Consider the following 16,960-nt stretch of genomic DNA (forward strand, 5'->3'; position numbering starts at 1 on the left):
TAAAACCACCTATTTTCACCTCTGCGACGTCATCCACCTTCATGCCTACCTCAGCCCATCTGCCACTGAAACCCTCAAACTATTCCAATGTTCTGCTGGTTGGCCTTTCATTCTTCTCCCAGTGTAAACGTAAGCTCATCCAAAACTCTGCTGCACATATCTTATTCAAAACCAAATCCCACTTGCCCATCATAGAATAATAGAATCATAGAATCGCTGCAGCACAGTAGGAGGCCATTCGGCCCATCGAGCCCATGCCAGCTCTCTGCAAGAGCTATTCAGCTAGTCCCACTCCCCTGCGCTTTCCCCATAGCCCAGCAATTTTTTTCATTCAGGTACTTATCCAATTCCCTTTTGCAAGCCAATATTGACTCTGCCTCCACCACCCTTTCAGGCAGTGCAATCCAGATCATAACCATTCGCTGCATAAAAAAGCTTTTCCTCATGTCGCCTTTGGTTCTTCTGCCAATCATCTTAAATCTGTGTCCTCTAGTTCTTGACCCTTCTGCCAATGGGAACAGTTTCTCTCTATCTACTCTGTCTAGACTCCTTATGATACCTCTATCAAATCTCCTCTCAACCTTCTCTACTCTAAGGAGAACAACCCCAGCTTCTCCAGTCTATCCACGTAACTGAAATCCCTCATCCCTGGAACCATTATTGGAAATCTTTTCTGCGCCCTCTCTAAAGCCTTCACATTTTTCCTAAAGTGCGGTGCCCAGAATTGGACACAATACGCCAGTTGTGGCCAAACCAGTGTATATAAAGGTTCATCAAAACTTCCTTGCTTTTGTACTCTATGGCCTCAATTTTAACTGACCCATGGAGTTGGGATTGGAGGCGTGTGGGGGGTTAAAGCCCCGAATTCGGGGGTCCCGACACCATCCCGCCCAAAACCTGCCTCCATGTAAGTTTCAAAGGAGGCGGGTACCCGCTCCGCACTGGGACCTGCCTACCCGAGGCAGGAAGGGATTAGTGACAATTAACTACTAACAGGTAGTTCGTTAACAGGCAGTTTTTAGCCTAATCCCTATTTTTAATGTTGAACTGTGGGATTGCCGACGGCTCCAAACCACGCCAGGTTAGAGGAGTCGGGCCGTCGGGTTGAAGGACTTGGAGGGGTCGAGATGTCAGTGTTCAGGTGAGTGATGAGTGCATGAGTGCAAAGGTAAGTGTGTTTGGTGTGTCTAAAGTGTGTAAAGAAGTTTAAATTACCTGTACTTACCTGTTCAGCCTTCCTTCCTCTAGGTTTCGGGAGTCCATCATCTAACCGGCACAGAAAGCAGAACGGCTGCGAACTGTCAAAAGTGACAGCCTGCAGCTTTCTGTGCCGGAGAGATTTCTAACTGAGTCTGTGTAGAAGGACTCGGGTTAGAAGTAAGACTGTCAGTGTTTGACAGCTTCAAACAGCCGTGAAACACTGATACTTCATCTGTCAAAACGTCTTGACAGATGAAATTTCAGTCTGTGATGTCACCTGTTGCCGGGTGGCCCTTAATTGGCCTGCTGAGCCCGCTGGGCAGGCTCAACAAGGTCAATCAAGTTAAAATCACGTGGATTGGCTGCATCTCGATGGAAGCGGGACTACAACCCGAAAGTTGCAGTCCCGCCTCCTTCCCGACATCTGAGTGAAAATCACCCCCTCTGCCTCTATTTATAAAGCCCAGGATCCCGTATGCTTTTTTAACCGCTCAACCTGCCCTGCCACCTTCAACGATTTGTGCACATATACCCCCAGTTCTCTCTGTTTCTGCAGCCCCGTTAGAATTGTACCCTTTAGTTTATATTGCCTCTCCGCGTTCTTCCTACCAAAATGTATCCCTTTGCACTTTTCTGCATTAAATTTCATCTGCTACGTGTCCGCCCATTCCACCAGCCTGTTTCTGTCCTCTTGAATTCTATCCCTATCCTCCTCACTTTTCACTGTACTTCCAAGTCCTTGCTGACCTACATTCGCTCCTCAAATTAAAATTCTCCTACATGTGTTTAAATCCCTTCATGAGCTCACCTTTCCTTATCTTTGTATCTTCCTCATACCTAGAACCACTTCCCCCAAACTCTCTGTTCCTCTGACTCTCATCTCTTGTGCATTCCTACCTTCTCATTATTGACAGCCATGCCGTCAGACACCTAGGTCCCACGTCTGGAAGACCCCCCCTAAACCCCTCGGCCTTGGCAACTCCCTCTCTTCATTAAAACCCATCATTTTGACTGAGCTCTTAATCACCTCACCTAATATCTCCTTCTTTGACTTGACAACCATTTTTTGATTCTGTGAAGCACTTTGGGGTGTTTTTCTATGTTAAAGGCACTGTATAAATGCAAGCTGCTGTTGTTATCATTGTAGTCTCATATCTACTCGGAACTGAGTTGACCAAGCCCAGATTGTTTTCCTACAGGGCATTTACAGCCTTTCATCCCATAAGTTATATCCAGGTCTTAGAAGTGAAAGAGCATTCTACAAATCATTGCGCCCCCTAGTCCCCACCAACATACTTCCAACAACAGCAGTTAATTAACATCACCACATGGCAATACAAGGAGGATTTTGTGGTGTATGTAACCTGTTCCACCTCAAGAGAACTTAAGCCTGTTCCACCTTAAGAGATGTACTACTTTCTCTGGCTGCTGTATACGTAATACCGGTGGTGACCACCGGTATATAAGTACTGTGTAGTGATATTGTATTTAGTATAGTCCTGACCTCCAACTAGTAAAGACCTGTTGAACTTTATTCTTGTAGTCTGTGTCAGTAATTAATCTTAATACAACTGGAACACACAGACTTAACAGTGGCAACGAGTCCGATTCTTACCCTGCGGCAGTTTATATCCACGGCGGCTTCGTCCACAGAACGGGCGTCGAAGAGAGGCATCCACCCTCATCACCCTGCTGGAAGACACGTCGCGCGGCAGGCATCGAGAACCCGGAGTGCAGAAGACATCCTGAACTCGAAGCCTCCATCAGCGGCAGTCAGCTATCTTCTTTCTACCTCGGTGGCGGGTAAGCTGGTCAGCGACGCGAGCAGAAAGTCGGCCGCGTTGGCTGTACAGACGGGGGGAGGAAGACGGAGGAATAAGGGCGGTGAGATCGATCGCAACCGGTGATAAGGGCCGGGCCGCATTCGGGCCAAAAAGGCGCAGCGTCTGGGGCGACTGAAGGCGCGAGAGCCACGGTGAAGGCGAACGCAGCCGGTGCTAATAACCGGGCTGCAAGAAGGGCTGCGAGGCGCGACATCGGGGAAGCGCGAATGCCCGAGGGAGCCGCGGTGAAGCGGAGACAGCGTCGGGGGAGTTACTAACCGCTGGGAAAGGGGAGCAGCAGCGGCACGCCAAATGCCATTGCAGCCAGTGGGTGAAGACCGCCAAGCGCGGGAAAACCGCCATTTTGTAGGCGGAGGACGAAGACAAGAGCGGGAAGCCGCCATCTTGGGATAAAATAAATTGCAATGATGCCTAAACATGGGAACATTGATACCTTTGATAGCGACATCGAGGATTGGGCCATGTATGTAGAACGCATACAAAATTATTGTAAAGCAAATAAAATCCCAGATGCAGAGAAAGCACTAACTTTATTGAACTTAATGGGTGCAAAGACATACGGGCAATTGAAACACCTTTTATCACCAGATGAACCGGCGGATAAGACGTTCGAGGAGATTGTTACTGTCCTGAAAAATCATCTAAACCCCACGCCGCTGATGCTAGCGGAACGATTTAAATTTTACAGCAGAAGGCAGCTGAAGGATGAAAGCAATGCTGAATATTTAATGGAATTGCGTAAGCTAGCAAAGTACTGTCAGTTTGGAACGGGACTGACAGAAGCGCTAAGAGATAAATTTGTGTGTGGATTATTAAAAGAAGATACACAAAAGCGACTGCTCGAGGAGAATGAGCTGACGCTTGAGAAAGCGGTCACTATGACAGCAGCACACGAAGCCGCAGCGAGAGGCACGGCAGTAATGCAGCTATGGTCACCGGAACTCAGTACAAATCAATTGGGTTTGAGTACTGTAAAATGTTATCGTTGTGGAAAGACAACACACGATCAGAACCAGTGTTGGTTTAAAAACCAAGAATGCAGAACGTGTGGCAGGCTTGGCCACATAGCTAAAGTATGCCGGTCAGGAAAGAAGACCAGCAACAAAAAGTCACCGCAAGGAAAATACATAAAGGTGCACAAGGTGACAAAGACCAGTTCGAATGAACAGAAGTCAGATTCAGACGCTAGCAGTAATAAACTGGGTAGCTTAAGAGTACACAACGTTGGTAAGGATGCAGATCTCCAGACAATTTAGGTCACTCTTCAGATAGCAGGAGTCCAAGTAAAGATGGAATTGGACACTGGATCGGCATTGACGGTCATGAATAAGAAAGATTACAAAAGGTTATTCCAACATATTCCCCTACGGGATACGGAGATTATATTGAAAACATACACGGGGCAAAGAGTGTACCCCATCGGAAAGATAGAGGTAAAAGTGGTCCACAAGGGCGAAGAAAGCCAAGTAATGGACTTATATGTGCTACCTGAAGGAGGTCCACCACTACTGGGACGGGAGTGGATTAGGAAAATGAATATGGACTGGCACTCCTTAAAAGCACTAACGGTAGATTCCGGGGAAACAAATGTCAAACCTAAACGATTGTCCAAAATATTGGATGATGCTAAAGAGGTGTTCCAGCAAGGACTGGGAACACTGAAAGGAATTACGGCAAACATCAAGATTGATGAACATGCACAACCAAAATACCCTATGCAATACGACCTACTGTAGAAGCGGAACTGGAAGCGCTAGAACGTCCAGGTGTACTGTCTAGGGTAGATTGGAGTGAGTGGGCTACGCCCATTGTTCCCATTATGAAACGTCCTTCGAGCAACAAGCCAGGAGAACCAGGGAAGGTTCGCATCTGTGGAGATTTCAAGATCACCGTTAATCCGGTGCTTCACACGGTGCAGTATCCGCTTCCGCGGATTGAGGATATTTTTGCTTCGTTGTCTGGCGGGAAACACTTCACCAAGATAGACCTGGCGCAGGCGTACTTGCAGATGGAGGTTGAAGAAGAGTCACGCCAGTACCTCACGATCAACACGCATAGAGGTTTGTACCGGTACAATAGGCTGGTTTTTGAAGTGGCATCGGCTCCGGCAATTTGGCAGAGGGCCATGGAGCAGGTCTTACAGGGAATTCCAGGCACACAATGTTACCTGGACAATATTCTGACTACAGGTGATGGTGATGAAGAACACCTCGCAAACTTGGAACTGGTGCTCAACAGACTGAAAGAGTATGGACTTAGAGTTAATCGGCAGAAATGTGAGTTCCTTCAGAAGCGGATCTCGTACTGTGGTCATTTCATTGACCGGGAGGGGCTTCCTAAGTCTCCTGACAAGATAGAGGCAGTTGTAAAGGCTCCCGCTCCGGATAATGTCTCTCAGTTGAGGTCGTTTCTGGGATTGATTAACTATTACCATAAGTTTCTACCGAATCTATCCACGGTACTGCACCCGCTGAACGCTCTTTTACAGAAGGGGGTACCATGGGAATGGAGCGAAAACTGTAAGAAGGCATTTCGCAAAAGCAAAGAATTGATCACCTCAGAGGAAGTGTTGGCTCACTTCAACCCGACACTGCCTATTCGGTTGGCTTGTGATGCTTCTCCATATGGTATTGGGGCAGTACTCTCACACAAGTTGCCAAATGGCACGGAAAGGCCAGTCGCGTTTGCATCCAGATCATTGACCTCCGCTGAGCGCAACTATGCGCAGATCGATAGGGAGGCTCTCAGCCTTGTATGGGGAGTGAAGAAGTTTAATTATTACCTGCAGGGCCAAAAATTCACACTTCTGACAGACCATCAGCCGTTGGTATCCATTTTTAACCCTAAGAAGGGTGTTTCGGTGATGACAGCACAGCGACTCCAGAGATGGTCCCTTTTCCTAGGGGCACATCAATATCAAATAGAATTCAAAGGTACAAAGCAGCATGGCAATGCTGATGGGCTGTCGTGCCTGCCACTACCTGAAGCAGAAGAGACGACGAAAGTTGACCCTGTTGAGTTATTTCATTCGACCATCATCGAGTGTTTACCAGTCACCAATGCAAGTATTGAAAGAGAAACCAGGAACGACCCGACACTGTCCCGAGTTTACGAGGTGACAGTGAAAGGATGGCCAACACATGGTGATCCTCTGTTACCAGCATTCTCGGCAAGGCGAGACCAGCTGTCCGTCTGCCATGGTACTTTGATGTATGGGACAAGAGTGATTATTCCTCCCAAGCTACGGGAAAGAGTTCTAAAGGAACTGCATGAAGGTCATCTGGGGGGAGTTAAGATGAAAAGTCTTGCTAGGGCTTATGTATGGTGGCCGGGCATTGACCAACAGATAGAGGAGTTGACAAAAAGCTGCGCTGGGTGCCAAAAAGTGCAAAATGCACCTCCGATCGCACCGCTACACCCATGGGAATGGCCTTCAGCCCCATGGCAACGCGTACATATTGACTTTGCTGGTCCATTCATGGACTCCATGTTCCTAATTGCGGTGGACGCACATTCCAAATGGCCAGAAGTGATCAAGATGAATACCACTACTTCAGAAAAGACAATTGCGGTGTTAAGAACAATATTCGCAAGGAACGGATTGCCAGAACAGATATGTTCGGACAACGGACCACAGTTCGTGTCGGAAGAATTCCAAAAATTCTTAAAGAAGAATGGGGTGAAACATTATACCTCTGCCCCATATCATCCGGCGACAAACGGGTTGGCCGAGAGATTTGTCCAAACATTCAAAAAGGCAATAAAGGCCATGAACGATGATCAGATTCCGTTACAACACAAGGTGGACAATTTCCTAATGGCATATCGAAACGCCGCTCATGCAGTGACTAACCAAAGCCCTGCCATGATGTTTTATAACAGGAGGTTGCGGTCCAGGTTGGACTTGTTAAAACCAAATGTGCGGAGGGAAGTGGAAAACAAACAGTTCCGGCATATTAATAACAAGTCCACTCGAAGTTTCGACGTAGGACAACCAGTGTTGGCAAGGGGCTATGGAAACGAAAAATGGCAGTCCGGAACAATTCGGGCCAGACAAGGACCTCTGATGTACACAGTAGATATTGGTAACAATGTGATAAGGCGTCATGCGGATCAACTGGTAGAATCAAGAGCAAGGGTCGAACCCATGGTTGCGACAGAGACAACTGTGGAAGACGTTAATGAACCTGAAGCATCTACCTCGGCAGGGACTGTACCTGATGATGACGTCCAATACATAGGAAACCAACAAGAAGAGTCACCTCAGCAACAAGAATCAGAGGCCACTGAAAGGCGTTATCCAAACCGAATCAGAAGGCCTCCTGAGAGACTGAACCTTTGAACTGTTTATACCTGAAGTTATATATGTATATATGTTATTATGTTATGTTAAATGGGGATATGACTGTTAAGCTAAAAAGGGAGGATTGTGGTGTATGTAACCTGTTCCACCTTAAGAGAACTTAAGCCTGTTCCACCTTAAGAGATGTACTACTTTCTCTGGCTGCTGTATACGTAATACCGGTGGTGACCACCGGTATATAAGTACTGTGTAGTGATATTGTATTTAGTATAGTCCTGACCTCCAACTAGTAAAGACCTGTTGAACTTTATTCTTGTAGTCTGTGTCAGTAATTAATCTTAATACAACTGGAACACACAGACTTAACAGATTTGATTTATATTCAATGAAAAATTATGCTATTTGAAATCTATGTATTTGTATAGATAGGCCTTAACTATCAATTTAAAAGAAGGATTTTTACTGACTTATTTATTTACTGAATAGATTGCATCAGGAGCATGAAGTAAGTTATGAATGTTGCTTGTAGGCCAACAACATTTGCTCATGATCAGAAATACACCATGCCACACTCCATTTCCCAAATGAGAATGACCTACTCTCAGGTATCTGTCAATGTTAGTTTATAACTGGCCATTATTCTGATTCTCTCCATGAAAATACCTCAACTCCATTCAGAACTTACAAGATGACTTAGTTCAGTGGAATCTCATTATGTTGAAAAACATCATGTAAAATCAACTTCCTACCAATTCATAGTGCTCAACATTATATAACACTAGCATACTGGGAAGTGAATAAATTTTGTAACTTAATCTTGGAGTTTGCAGAGCTAGCTTACAGCTGTACTGCTGGAATGAGAATGTTTTTATCATTCTTGGGGGATGTGCATCACTAGCAAGGCCAGCATTTATTAACCATCCCTAGTTGCTCTCAAGGAGGTGGTGGTGAGCCTTCTTCTCGAACCGCTGCAGTCCATGTGGTGAAGATACTCCCGCAATGCTGTTAGACAGGGAGTTCCAGGATTTTAATAGGGAGTTCCAGGATTTTGACCCAGCGATCTGAAGGAATGGTGATATATTTCCAAGTCAGGATGGTGTCTGACTTGGAGGGGAACTTGGAGGTACTGGTGTTCCCATGCATCTGCTGCCCTTGTCCTTTTAGGTGGTAGCAGTTGCGGGTTTGGGAAGTGCTACCAAAAATGCCTTGGTGACTTGCTGCAGTGCATCCTGTAGGTAGTACACACTGCAGCCACAGTACGGGGTGGTGTAGGAAGTGGATGTTTAAGCCTGGGTGCTGATCAAGAGGACTGATTTGTCCTTGGTGATGTCGAGCTTCTTGAGTGCTGTTGGGGCTGCACTCATCCAGGCAAGTGGGGAGTATTCCATCACACTCCTAACTTGTGCCTTGTAGGTGGTGGAGAGGCTTTAGAAGTCAGGATGTGAGCCACTCACCGTAGAATACCCAGCCTCTGGCCTGATTTAGTAGCCATGGCATTTATGTAGCTATTCCATGAGAGGTACCATGATTCTGCCCTTAAAATAAATAATGAGACTGTAAAGATTTTTTACAATAACCCCTTGCTTTTGTTTAGTCACACTAGACTGTGCTGTTCATATTCACTAATAGTAATTATCTTCATTGTAAATAGCTTATTCATCTCAAATATTCCATGGGTGCTGCCTTGAAATATTTCCTGAGCTAACTTAATGGCCCAGATTTTGCGGTGGTAATGATGGCAAAACTGTTAGCATTCACCATCATTGCCCCTCTGAAACTGACTGCAACTTCAGGATTTAGCGCATGCGCGGATAAACGGGGGAATCCTGAAGTTGCGGTCAGTCATTCCCTGCTCCACCACATGGACGTTGTGGAACTCCACCAAGCCAGTAATCAGTTGAAATCACACTGAAGGATGAAAACTTCCTCTATTATGCTGAAATATCGCTGTTAAACACCCACCCCCCCACCCCGCCAACCCCTGAAAATATTAAGCCTTGTTGAAAGAGGTAGAACCGGGTTTTTAACGGCGTATTGACTGCTGAACAACCGTTCTGGCCCTGAAAAACTAATTCTAATTTGTGGAATATAAAATGTTCCCATTAATATGATTCAGAATTAAATATGTTTCAAAAATAATAATTATTTTAACAAAGGTTTGTTTATGATATTTCAGCTTCTATCTTAATCCTATGTGTATGTCCCAATCTTTATTTCGCTCTCTGGGAAATTTATTAAAAGTAAGTGAGAATCTGTGCTGGTTTCCTGTCTGTGAGAATTCTTCAATGTGATTGGCTGCTTAGCCAGCTTGATGACATCACTGTTGCTGGATGCTGGAGAGTCACTTGATTTGGCCCCAGGTTCAAACTAAGTTCAGGAGAGCTGAAATTCATGCCACAGAGATCGCTAGGTCTTTGTGGGCATCTTTCTTCGAGGTCAGTGGCGAGCGGCGAGTGCTGTCGCTTCGCTGCTGACCACAAATTCCGGGCCATTAATGTGTTCTTTAGTTTTTACAGGAAGGGTATACTAGTATGAAAGTGGTATTAGTGCTACAGTGCTTCGTACGGTAAACCTCTCAGAATTATCACTATCATTCCCAAAACACGAAGGAAACTTATTCCACTTAATTCTTCACTTCAGAATGTTATCAGGATAATGTTACTTTTCAAAGTTAACCTATTTTACCTACTTTTTCCATTAAACTTAAATAGCTGAGTTTGGCTGACAGTGTGCTCAGTACTATGCCAAGAGAACATGTCAACACATTAAAATGTGATTCGGATATGAGATAGCACATGTAACTAACAGTCTCAGACGGCTAGACTGCATTGTTTGCTCCATATACAGAGACGGTTCTCCATGTTGCAGGAAAGCTGAACTTTTAAGTGTAGCCTGAGTATAGGTGGGAAGCACAAAGGAACTACTGATCTTTCTATATTCCAATATGCCAAGGCCGTTTACATCAACGTGAACCATGTTAAGTTTGACTATTTGTTAAATGTTAAAATGTCACCCTGCATTCTCCAGCGAGACTGAACTATGGAAAGTTTCAATCATGTACAAATATAATCATCTTGTTGGTAGAGTTCGCCCAACCTATAGGAATGCACAGTGATCTTAACCCCAGTTTGGACAGTATATAAAACCAGATTAGGAATAAGGCAAACAGCAGTTACAGGATACTGCATAAGACTGAGAGAAGTGGGAACAGAGCCACAGACAAATCCAGCACTATCTACGGAGCTGCAACATTCATTAAGAATATAACAAGAAGATGATAATATGAGGAATATACATGCATGATTTGTTCTGAAGAAAATCATATGGATTGATGACAGTTAAATAAAAAAAGAGCTCTTTTGATTGCAGTGGCTGCACATAATACATGGTGTTGCACATAGCCGGAAATATTCCAAGCTCAATCTCTTTTCTGCTCTGTTCGCTGATCAGACAGGGCAGTAATACAACTAAAACAACAACAACTTGCATTGCTATAGCACCTTTAACATAGCAAAAATGTCCCAAGGCACTTCACAGGAGTGTTATCAGACTAAATTTGACACCGAGCCACATAAAGAGGTATTAGGACAGGTGACCAAAGCTTGGTCAAAGAGGTAGGTTTTAAGGAGCGACAAAGGAGAGCGAGGTAGAGAGACTACTAAATCACAATAGTGACTCCAGGCTAGGAAGAAGTCAAACCCAAATCATCCAGGGTGCAGATTCTGATCACTATTCAGTGACCCTTAATGGAAGTGTGTTAAACAGAGGGTGGGGAGAGCAGCAGGTTCAACTCTCAGTAGCCAGGTGACACGCACTATCCAGGTCAAGGCAGGGGTTAAAAAAATGACCTTAGTCGAGAAATCAAAGGAAGCAACTACCTGTGGAATTACATCCCAACATAAGTCACAAACTTCAGGAAACAGAAGAAAAATAGGGACGTTTTGAGAGGGAGAAATAAAGTCATATAAAGAACAAATGTGCAACATAGTAAGTGGAATATAATGACAGCTAGCTTTGTTTAGAAAATAGGATCTTAAATATTAAAGTGCATTTTCATAATGCAGTATGCTGACTGCAGCCTTGATTTACAATAACCACTACCTACCTAAATACATCAGAAAGAAAAAAGATCCAGAATGACACTTACCTTGTGCTGATGTTAATGACACCTGTATTATTAGAAGAAGTAGAAAAGACCCCATATGCACAAAGCCCTGCATGTCTAAATATTAGACACTGGACTCTTCATGCAAACCAACGCAAAGACAATTCTTAAAGGGTTAACATCTAGTCAATGTGTTCTTCTCCCTTTAGCACCAGCTCCAGTTCAAACAACGATCTCTCTTCTGCTTGTAAAGCTTTAAATAGGAAAATTTTGGCAACGCTTTTTCTCCTGCCTCTCCCTGAAATTTGATGCTTAGATGGGCCTCTTGTTTTCCGTTCTGGCTTTGATTGATCTTAGTTTAATAAACCACAAACATATTATTATAATAAGCATATTTAAATGAATCATCTACTAAAAGCTAGTTAGTTTACTTCTGAAAGTTTACTACAAACAAGTCTAAAGCAAGCAATAGTAAATTAATTTCATTTAAAATAAAAACTTGTGCAGCATGATATTCAAAACTGATTGTTACTGGATTTACAAGGGAGAAAACAATGGGCTAGAAATTCGTCTCCTCAGCACCACACGTTAGTGCCATGATGGCGCTAAAACGCCGGCCGCCACTCTTTCGCCAGCTGGTGGTGCGTACCATGGTGACTGTCATTTTCCTCCCTCCCTTTATGCTGCCGGTAACTGGTAGCGCCCTGGAGAAAAAAATGGCGGCATGGTGACGCCAATTGATGTGCAATGCCGGCTTAACATCACCAATCCGAACTTCGACCCTAGTGCTGAATTCAGCACTCGGTCCTAAGCACACCAGGAAAACTTTATTGAAGTAGTGGCTTGCTGCAATAGATGTTAAATATGTTTAAGTGTATAAAGAGTGCTGCTGGATGCTTGCAAGGCCTCGGATGGTAAAGGAAGGCCTCTGAGAAGACAGAAAATGCTACAAATACTCATCAGGTCAGGCAACATCTGTGGAGAGAGAAACAGAGTTCACGTCTCAGGTCGAGATGCTGCCTGAGCTGCTGAGTATTTCCAGCATTTTATGCTGGCATTTCAGATTTACAGCATCCGCTCACAGAGGGAAGAGGAAGACACAGAAGAGGAAAAGGCGGAAGAGGAAGAAGCAGAAGAGGAGTAAGTAGAAGAGGAGGAAGCAGAAGCGGAAGAAGCAGATGGAAGGATGCATCCCAGACATCCCACTTGTGGCTGGGATATCCGGGATGGAATCATCCAGCTGCGGTCCCAGTAGCCACAACCCCAATTCCGCTTTCAACATTTGTCTCGCACCTTACCTTCCCTTTGTTACTGACCATCACAGTGTTCTCTTCACCATGATGTGGAAATAAAAGGTAGCACAAAGCAAACTTTCTAATCCAACATTATACATCTATCCATCCAATATGACATCAAGAAATCAACCCATCACCCTTATGCATTCTCTTTGTGACTGTCTTGTGTGTGCCTTTGCCTATCCTACTGATGTCACGCATTGCTTCTCCAGTGGTTGCAGCATGGCTGGTGAAAGGCTGCTGACTTTCAGTGGAGGACACTGCAAATAGCCTTGCTGGTTGACCTTGAGGAGCTGGTGGCTGGGAGTATGAAATCAATCTTCTTCCTGTTCTTCTTCTTCTTCTTCACTCTCCTAACCCTCTTCTTGGTCACCCACTGGCTGGGCAGGCTGCATTTCTTGGGTGTGTGAAATGAGGAAGGCACAAGGGTGGAGTTTTGGTGAGGGAAGAGCAGGAAAGCAAGAGGTGCATGCCAGAAGGAGGATAAGGTATGAGGATACCAGCATCTTTTATCCTCTCAGCCCCACTGCTGGCCAAGGGCTCAGCCATGCCCCTGCCAAGAATGGCCTGCACTGTCTCCTCCAAGGGGTTGAGGTGAGGCTAGGAATGGGAGATGTGCCTCGTGATTGATACAGATTGTTAGTAGGCGAATGATGGGGGGGGCGAGGGGAGTCGTGCACTGAGCAGTGTGTGAGGATAGTGATGCAGCTGGTAGGAGACAGCTTTTAAAGATGCATTCACTGATTTTGACCAGTGGTCTGAGGTCATGAAGCTTCTTTGGGCACTGGAGCCAGGTGGTGGGGGTGACACTGCTGGCAGTGATGGCCTCAGTGCTGTGGTCCCACATCATTCTTTCTGGAGGGCCTCCTGGTCCCTGTGGGTAGAGAACCTCTCTTCCAGTGTTGACCCCCTGCACATAGCTGGAGTTCTGCATGCGAGACCCTGGGTGCCCCTTTCCTGGCTTGCTGAACCATTTGTGTTAGCGCTGAAGCACATTCCCCATTTTTTAATGTGTGGAAGACAATTCAGCTTTAAGAGCTGAAGACTCCTATTTGGGACTTCTTTTTAATGTTTATGTTTTTTTTGAAAGGCAGTAAGGACTGAAAATACATTTTTTCACTTGATTTTAATCTTTATTAGCTTTGAATGCATTGCTTCTTCAATTCGTAGCCCCTTTAATTGCCCACAATGCCTTGCAAACTCTACAACCTCACTTCCAGAGGCTGTAAGAAGCAGCAACGCTGGCTGGACAGGAACTTCGGCTCAGAGGTCTCCATTAACGCCACCAGGAGGGCGTTGCACAGTAATTTAGTGCTGCGCTCCACATCGCCAATCTCCAGAGCCAATTTTTCAACGTTAGCACTGCGGCCATTTTCGGCGGCTGTTACTTCGCGTTGCCGGTGACACCGGCAGTTCTGTTGATGCGCATGAATTTTTCCCCCAATGAGTTTCTGTTAAACCTCAAAAAAAAGCCATATCTCTTTAAAACTTTTAATGCACTTACCTGGAATGTACATGGGGAATCTTCCGATCTCCCACCATAACTATGATGGAAACCCACACCAATCTTTCACCGGTTAGTGGAAATGATTGGGAGAACCCCTGAAGAAATTCTCCTCCATTAATTTTATGAATGCCAATGGGCTTGATTTCTTTCTGCTTTGTTTCTCCGATGCAAAGCCGGGGCAGAAGGAACAGAGATTCGTGACACCAGGTCCCTGATTTTTGACTCTCTACTGCTCACTTTTTCAACAACACCATTAATGTAGTAAAACATCCCACAGCGCTTCACAGGAGCGTTATCAAACAAAACTTGACACCGAGCCACATAAGAAGAAATTAGGACAGGTGACCAAAAGCTTGGTCAGAGGTAGGACTTAAGAAGCATCTTAAAGGGGTTAGAGAGGCGAAGAGGTTTCGGGTGGGACTTCCAGAGCTATGGGACTAGGCAGCTGAAGGCACTGTCACCAATGGTGCGCTGATGGAAATGGGGTTGCATAAGAGGCCAGAATTGGAGAAATGCAGGGATCTTGGAGGGTTGTAGGGCTGCAGGAGTTTACAGAGATAGGGAAGGGCGAGGCCATGGAGGGATTTGAACACAAGGATGAGAATTTTAAATGAGAGGTGTTGCCAAACCGGGAGCCAATGTAGGTAAGTGAGCACAGTGGGGATGGAGTGAACATGATTAGATGCGAATTAGGATACGTGCAGTCGAGTTTTGGATGAGCTGCATTTTACAGAAGGTCGAAGGTGGGAGGATGGCCAGCAGAGCATTGGAATAGTCGAATCTGGAGATAACAAAAGAATGGATGAGGGTTTCAGCAGCAGATGGGCTGAGACAAATGATATTACGGTGCTGGAAGTAGGCAGTCTTAGTAATGGAGAGGATATGGGATCAGAAGCTCAGCTCAGGATCAAATAGGACACCAAGGTTGTGAACAGTCCGGTTCGGCCTCAGACAGTGGTAAGTGCGGGGGCTGGAGTTGGTGGCTAGGGAACGGAGTTTGTGGTGGGGACCAAAGACAATGGCTTCAGTTTTCCCACTATTTAACTGGAGAAATTTCTGCTTATCCAGTACTGGATGTTGGATAGGCAGCATGACAAATTAAAGGCTGTGGAGGGGTTGAGAGAGGTGGTTGTGAGGTAGAGTTGGGTATCGTCAGCGTACATGCAGAATCTGACATTGGATGTTGTTGCCAAGGGGCAGCATGTAGATGACAAATAGGAGGGAGCTAAAGAAAGATCCCAATACCAATTATATGGACCCTAGCATGACGCCGCCCAGGGCTAAATTTGCCCACTACACAGAGCGGGGAGGGGCCAGAACCTACGTCACTTAAAGTGATCACTGGAAGCAGATCTGGCAAGAATAAACATTACCTGATTTGGCAATTTTTTGGCTTCAGTATGACTTCCATTGCTCTTCTTGCTCCTTATTGATAATTCACTGCTCCTTCATTAATGCTCTGTGTCAACCCACACCCACCCACCACCCCCACCCCCCCGCCCACCCCTGCCCGATCCCTTCTTTCCCAGGCCCAGCTTTCCCCTTTAAACTGTTTCTGCAGGCCCCTGCTCTGTGGCTGACCCACTGGATATTTCACCCTCCCGAAAAGCAGCTGCCTATCAGAACTTGAAATGTGCAAGGAGCCCGCCAATTGAAACTGGTCGGAGAGATTCAAACATGAGAGATGGGCACTGATTTGATTCAAGATATTGGAAATAGGATAGGAGAAATAATCCAGCAATTAATCTGTAAGTATTTCATGAGCCATTTAAATAGCACTGGTGTGGGGTCCTTCATGCTATTTAGCATTGTGTTCAGTTCTACGAGGTTAAGACAGGCTGTTAGCTGAAGTGTGATGTTGCAAAATGACAGCGGTGGCTTCAAATCAGAGTTCCCGTTATTAGCTTGCTGCTCTGCCTGCTACCAGCAGTGCTTAGGTGCCACCCACAAACCCCTTTACCAAGATGGCGTCCTGTGTACTTCCCATCAGTATTGTGCACATCTCAGACCCCATTTTCTTGTCTTAGTTGGTTGCGTAGTGCCTGAACAGCAGGCACTACATGGCCCAATTTAACTCCTGTACACGATTGGTTTTGATTACTGTGCAGAATATTTCAATGCAAGCTTGTCTCATCTCAGGGTCGATAACCAGAGGACACAGATTTAATATAATTGGCAAAAAAAGGCCACAGGGAAGAGAATCATTTTTTTATGCTGCAAGTTGTTATGATCTGGAATGCATTGCCTGCAAGGGTGGTGGAAGCAGATTCAACAGTAACTTTCAAAAGGGAGTTGGATATTTACTTAAAAAGAAAAAAAATTGCAGGGCTATAGGGAAAGAGCAGGGGAGTAGAACTAATTGGATAGCTCTTTCAATGAGCTGGCACAGGTATGTCGAGCTAAATGACCTCCTCTGTGCTGATTCTATCTCAATTAATTTGAACAGCAGCCTTTACAGATGACAAACATAAATGAACATAACCCTCAAAAGTGCTGCATTTAGAAGATCCTAATATATGGTTTTGCTTTATCAACCAAAAGAATATGGAGAAGAATTTGGTCAGAGAGTTTAATAATAAATCTTGTCAAAGATTTCCGAAGAGCCCACCTGGAGACAAAACTAAAGCAAATAGTAAAAGCTTTACATCTAGAAAAGAGGACTATTGTAGGCACAAAGATTTTTTTTGCCATTAACTGACCAGCATC

General features: G+C 45.1%; 1 protein-coding gene across 1 annotated transcript in view; it reads right to left on the reverse strand.

The window, feature by feature from the left end:
- Nucleotides 1–11,697, reverse strand: part of LOC147120255 (uncharacterized) — a 345,184-nt gene extending 333,487 nt beyond the window's left edge. The window contains exon 1 of the mRNA XM_085985900.1: nt 11,495–11,697. Within this exon, the coding sequence (XP_085842026.1) occupies nt 11,495–11,567 (73 nt within the window). The 5' untranslated portion in view covers nt 11,568–11,697. The remainder of the gene's footprint in view (nt 1–11,494) is intronic.
- Nucleotides 11,698–16,960: the final 5,263 nt, after the last annotated feature.

Source organism: Somniosus microcephalus, chromosome 4, assembly GCF_052327205.1.
Source record: "Somniosus microcephalus isolate GS21.2 chromosome 4, FLI_Smic_1.0, whole genome shotgun sequence".
Lineage (NCBI taxonomy): Eukaryota > Metazoa > Chordata > Chondrichthyes > Squaliformes > Somniosidae > Somniosus > Somniosus microcephalus.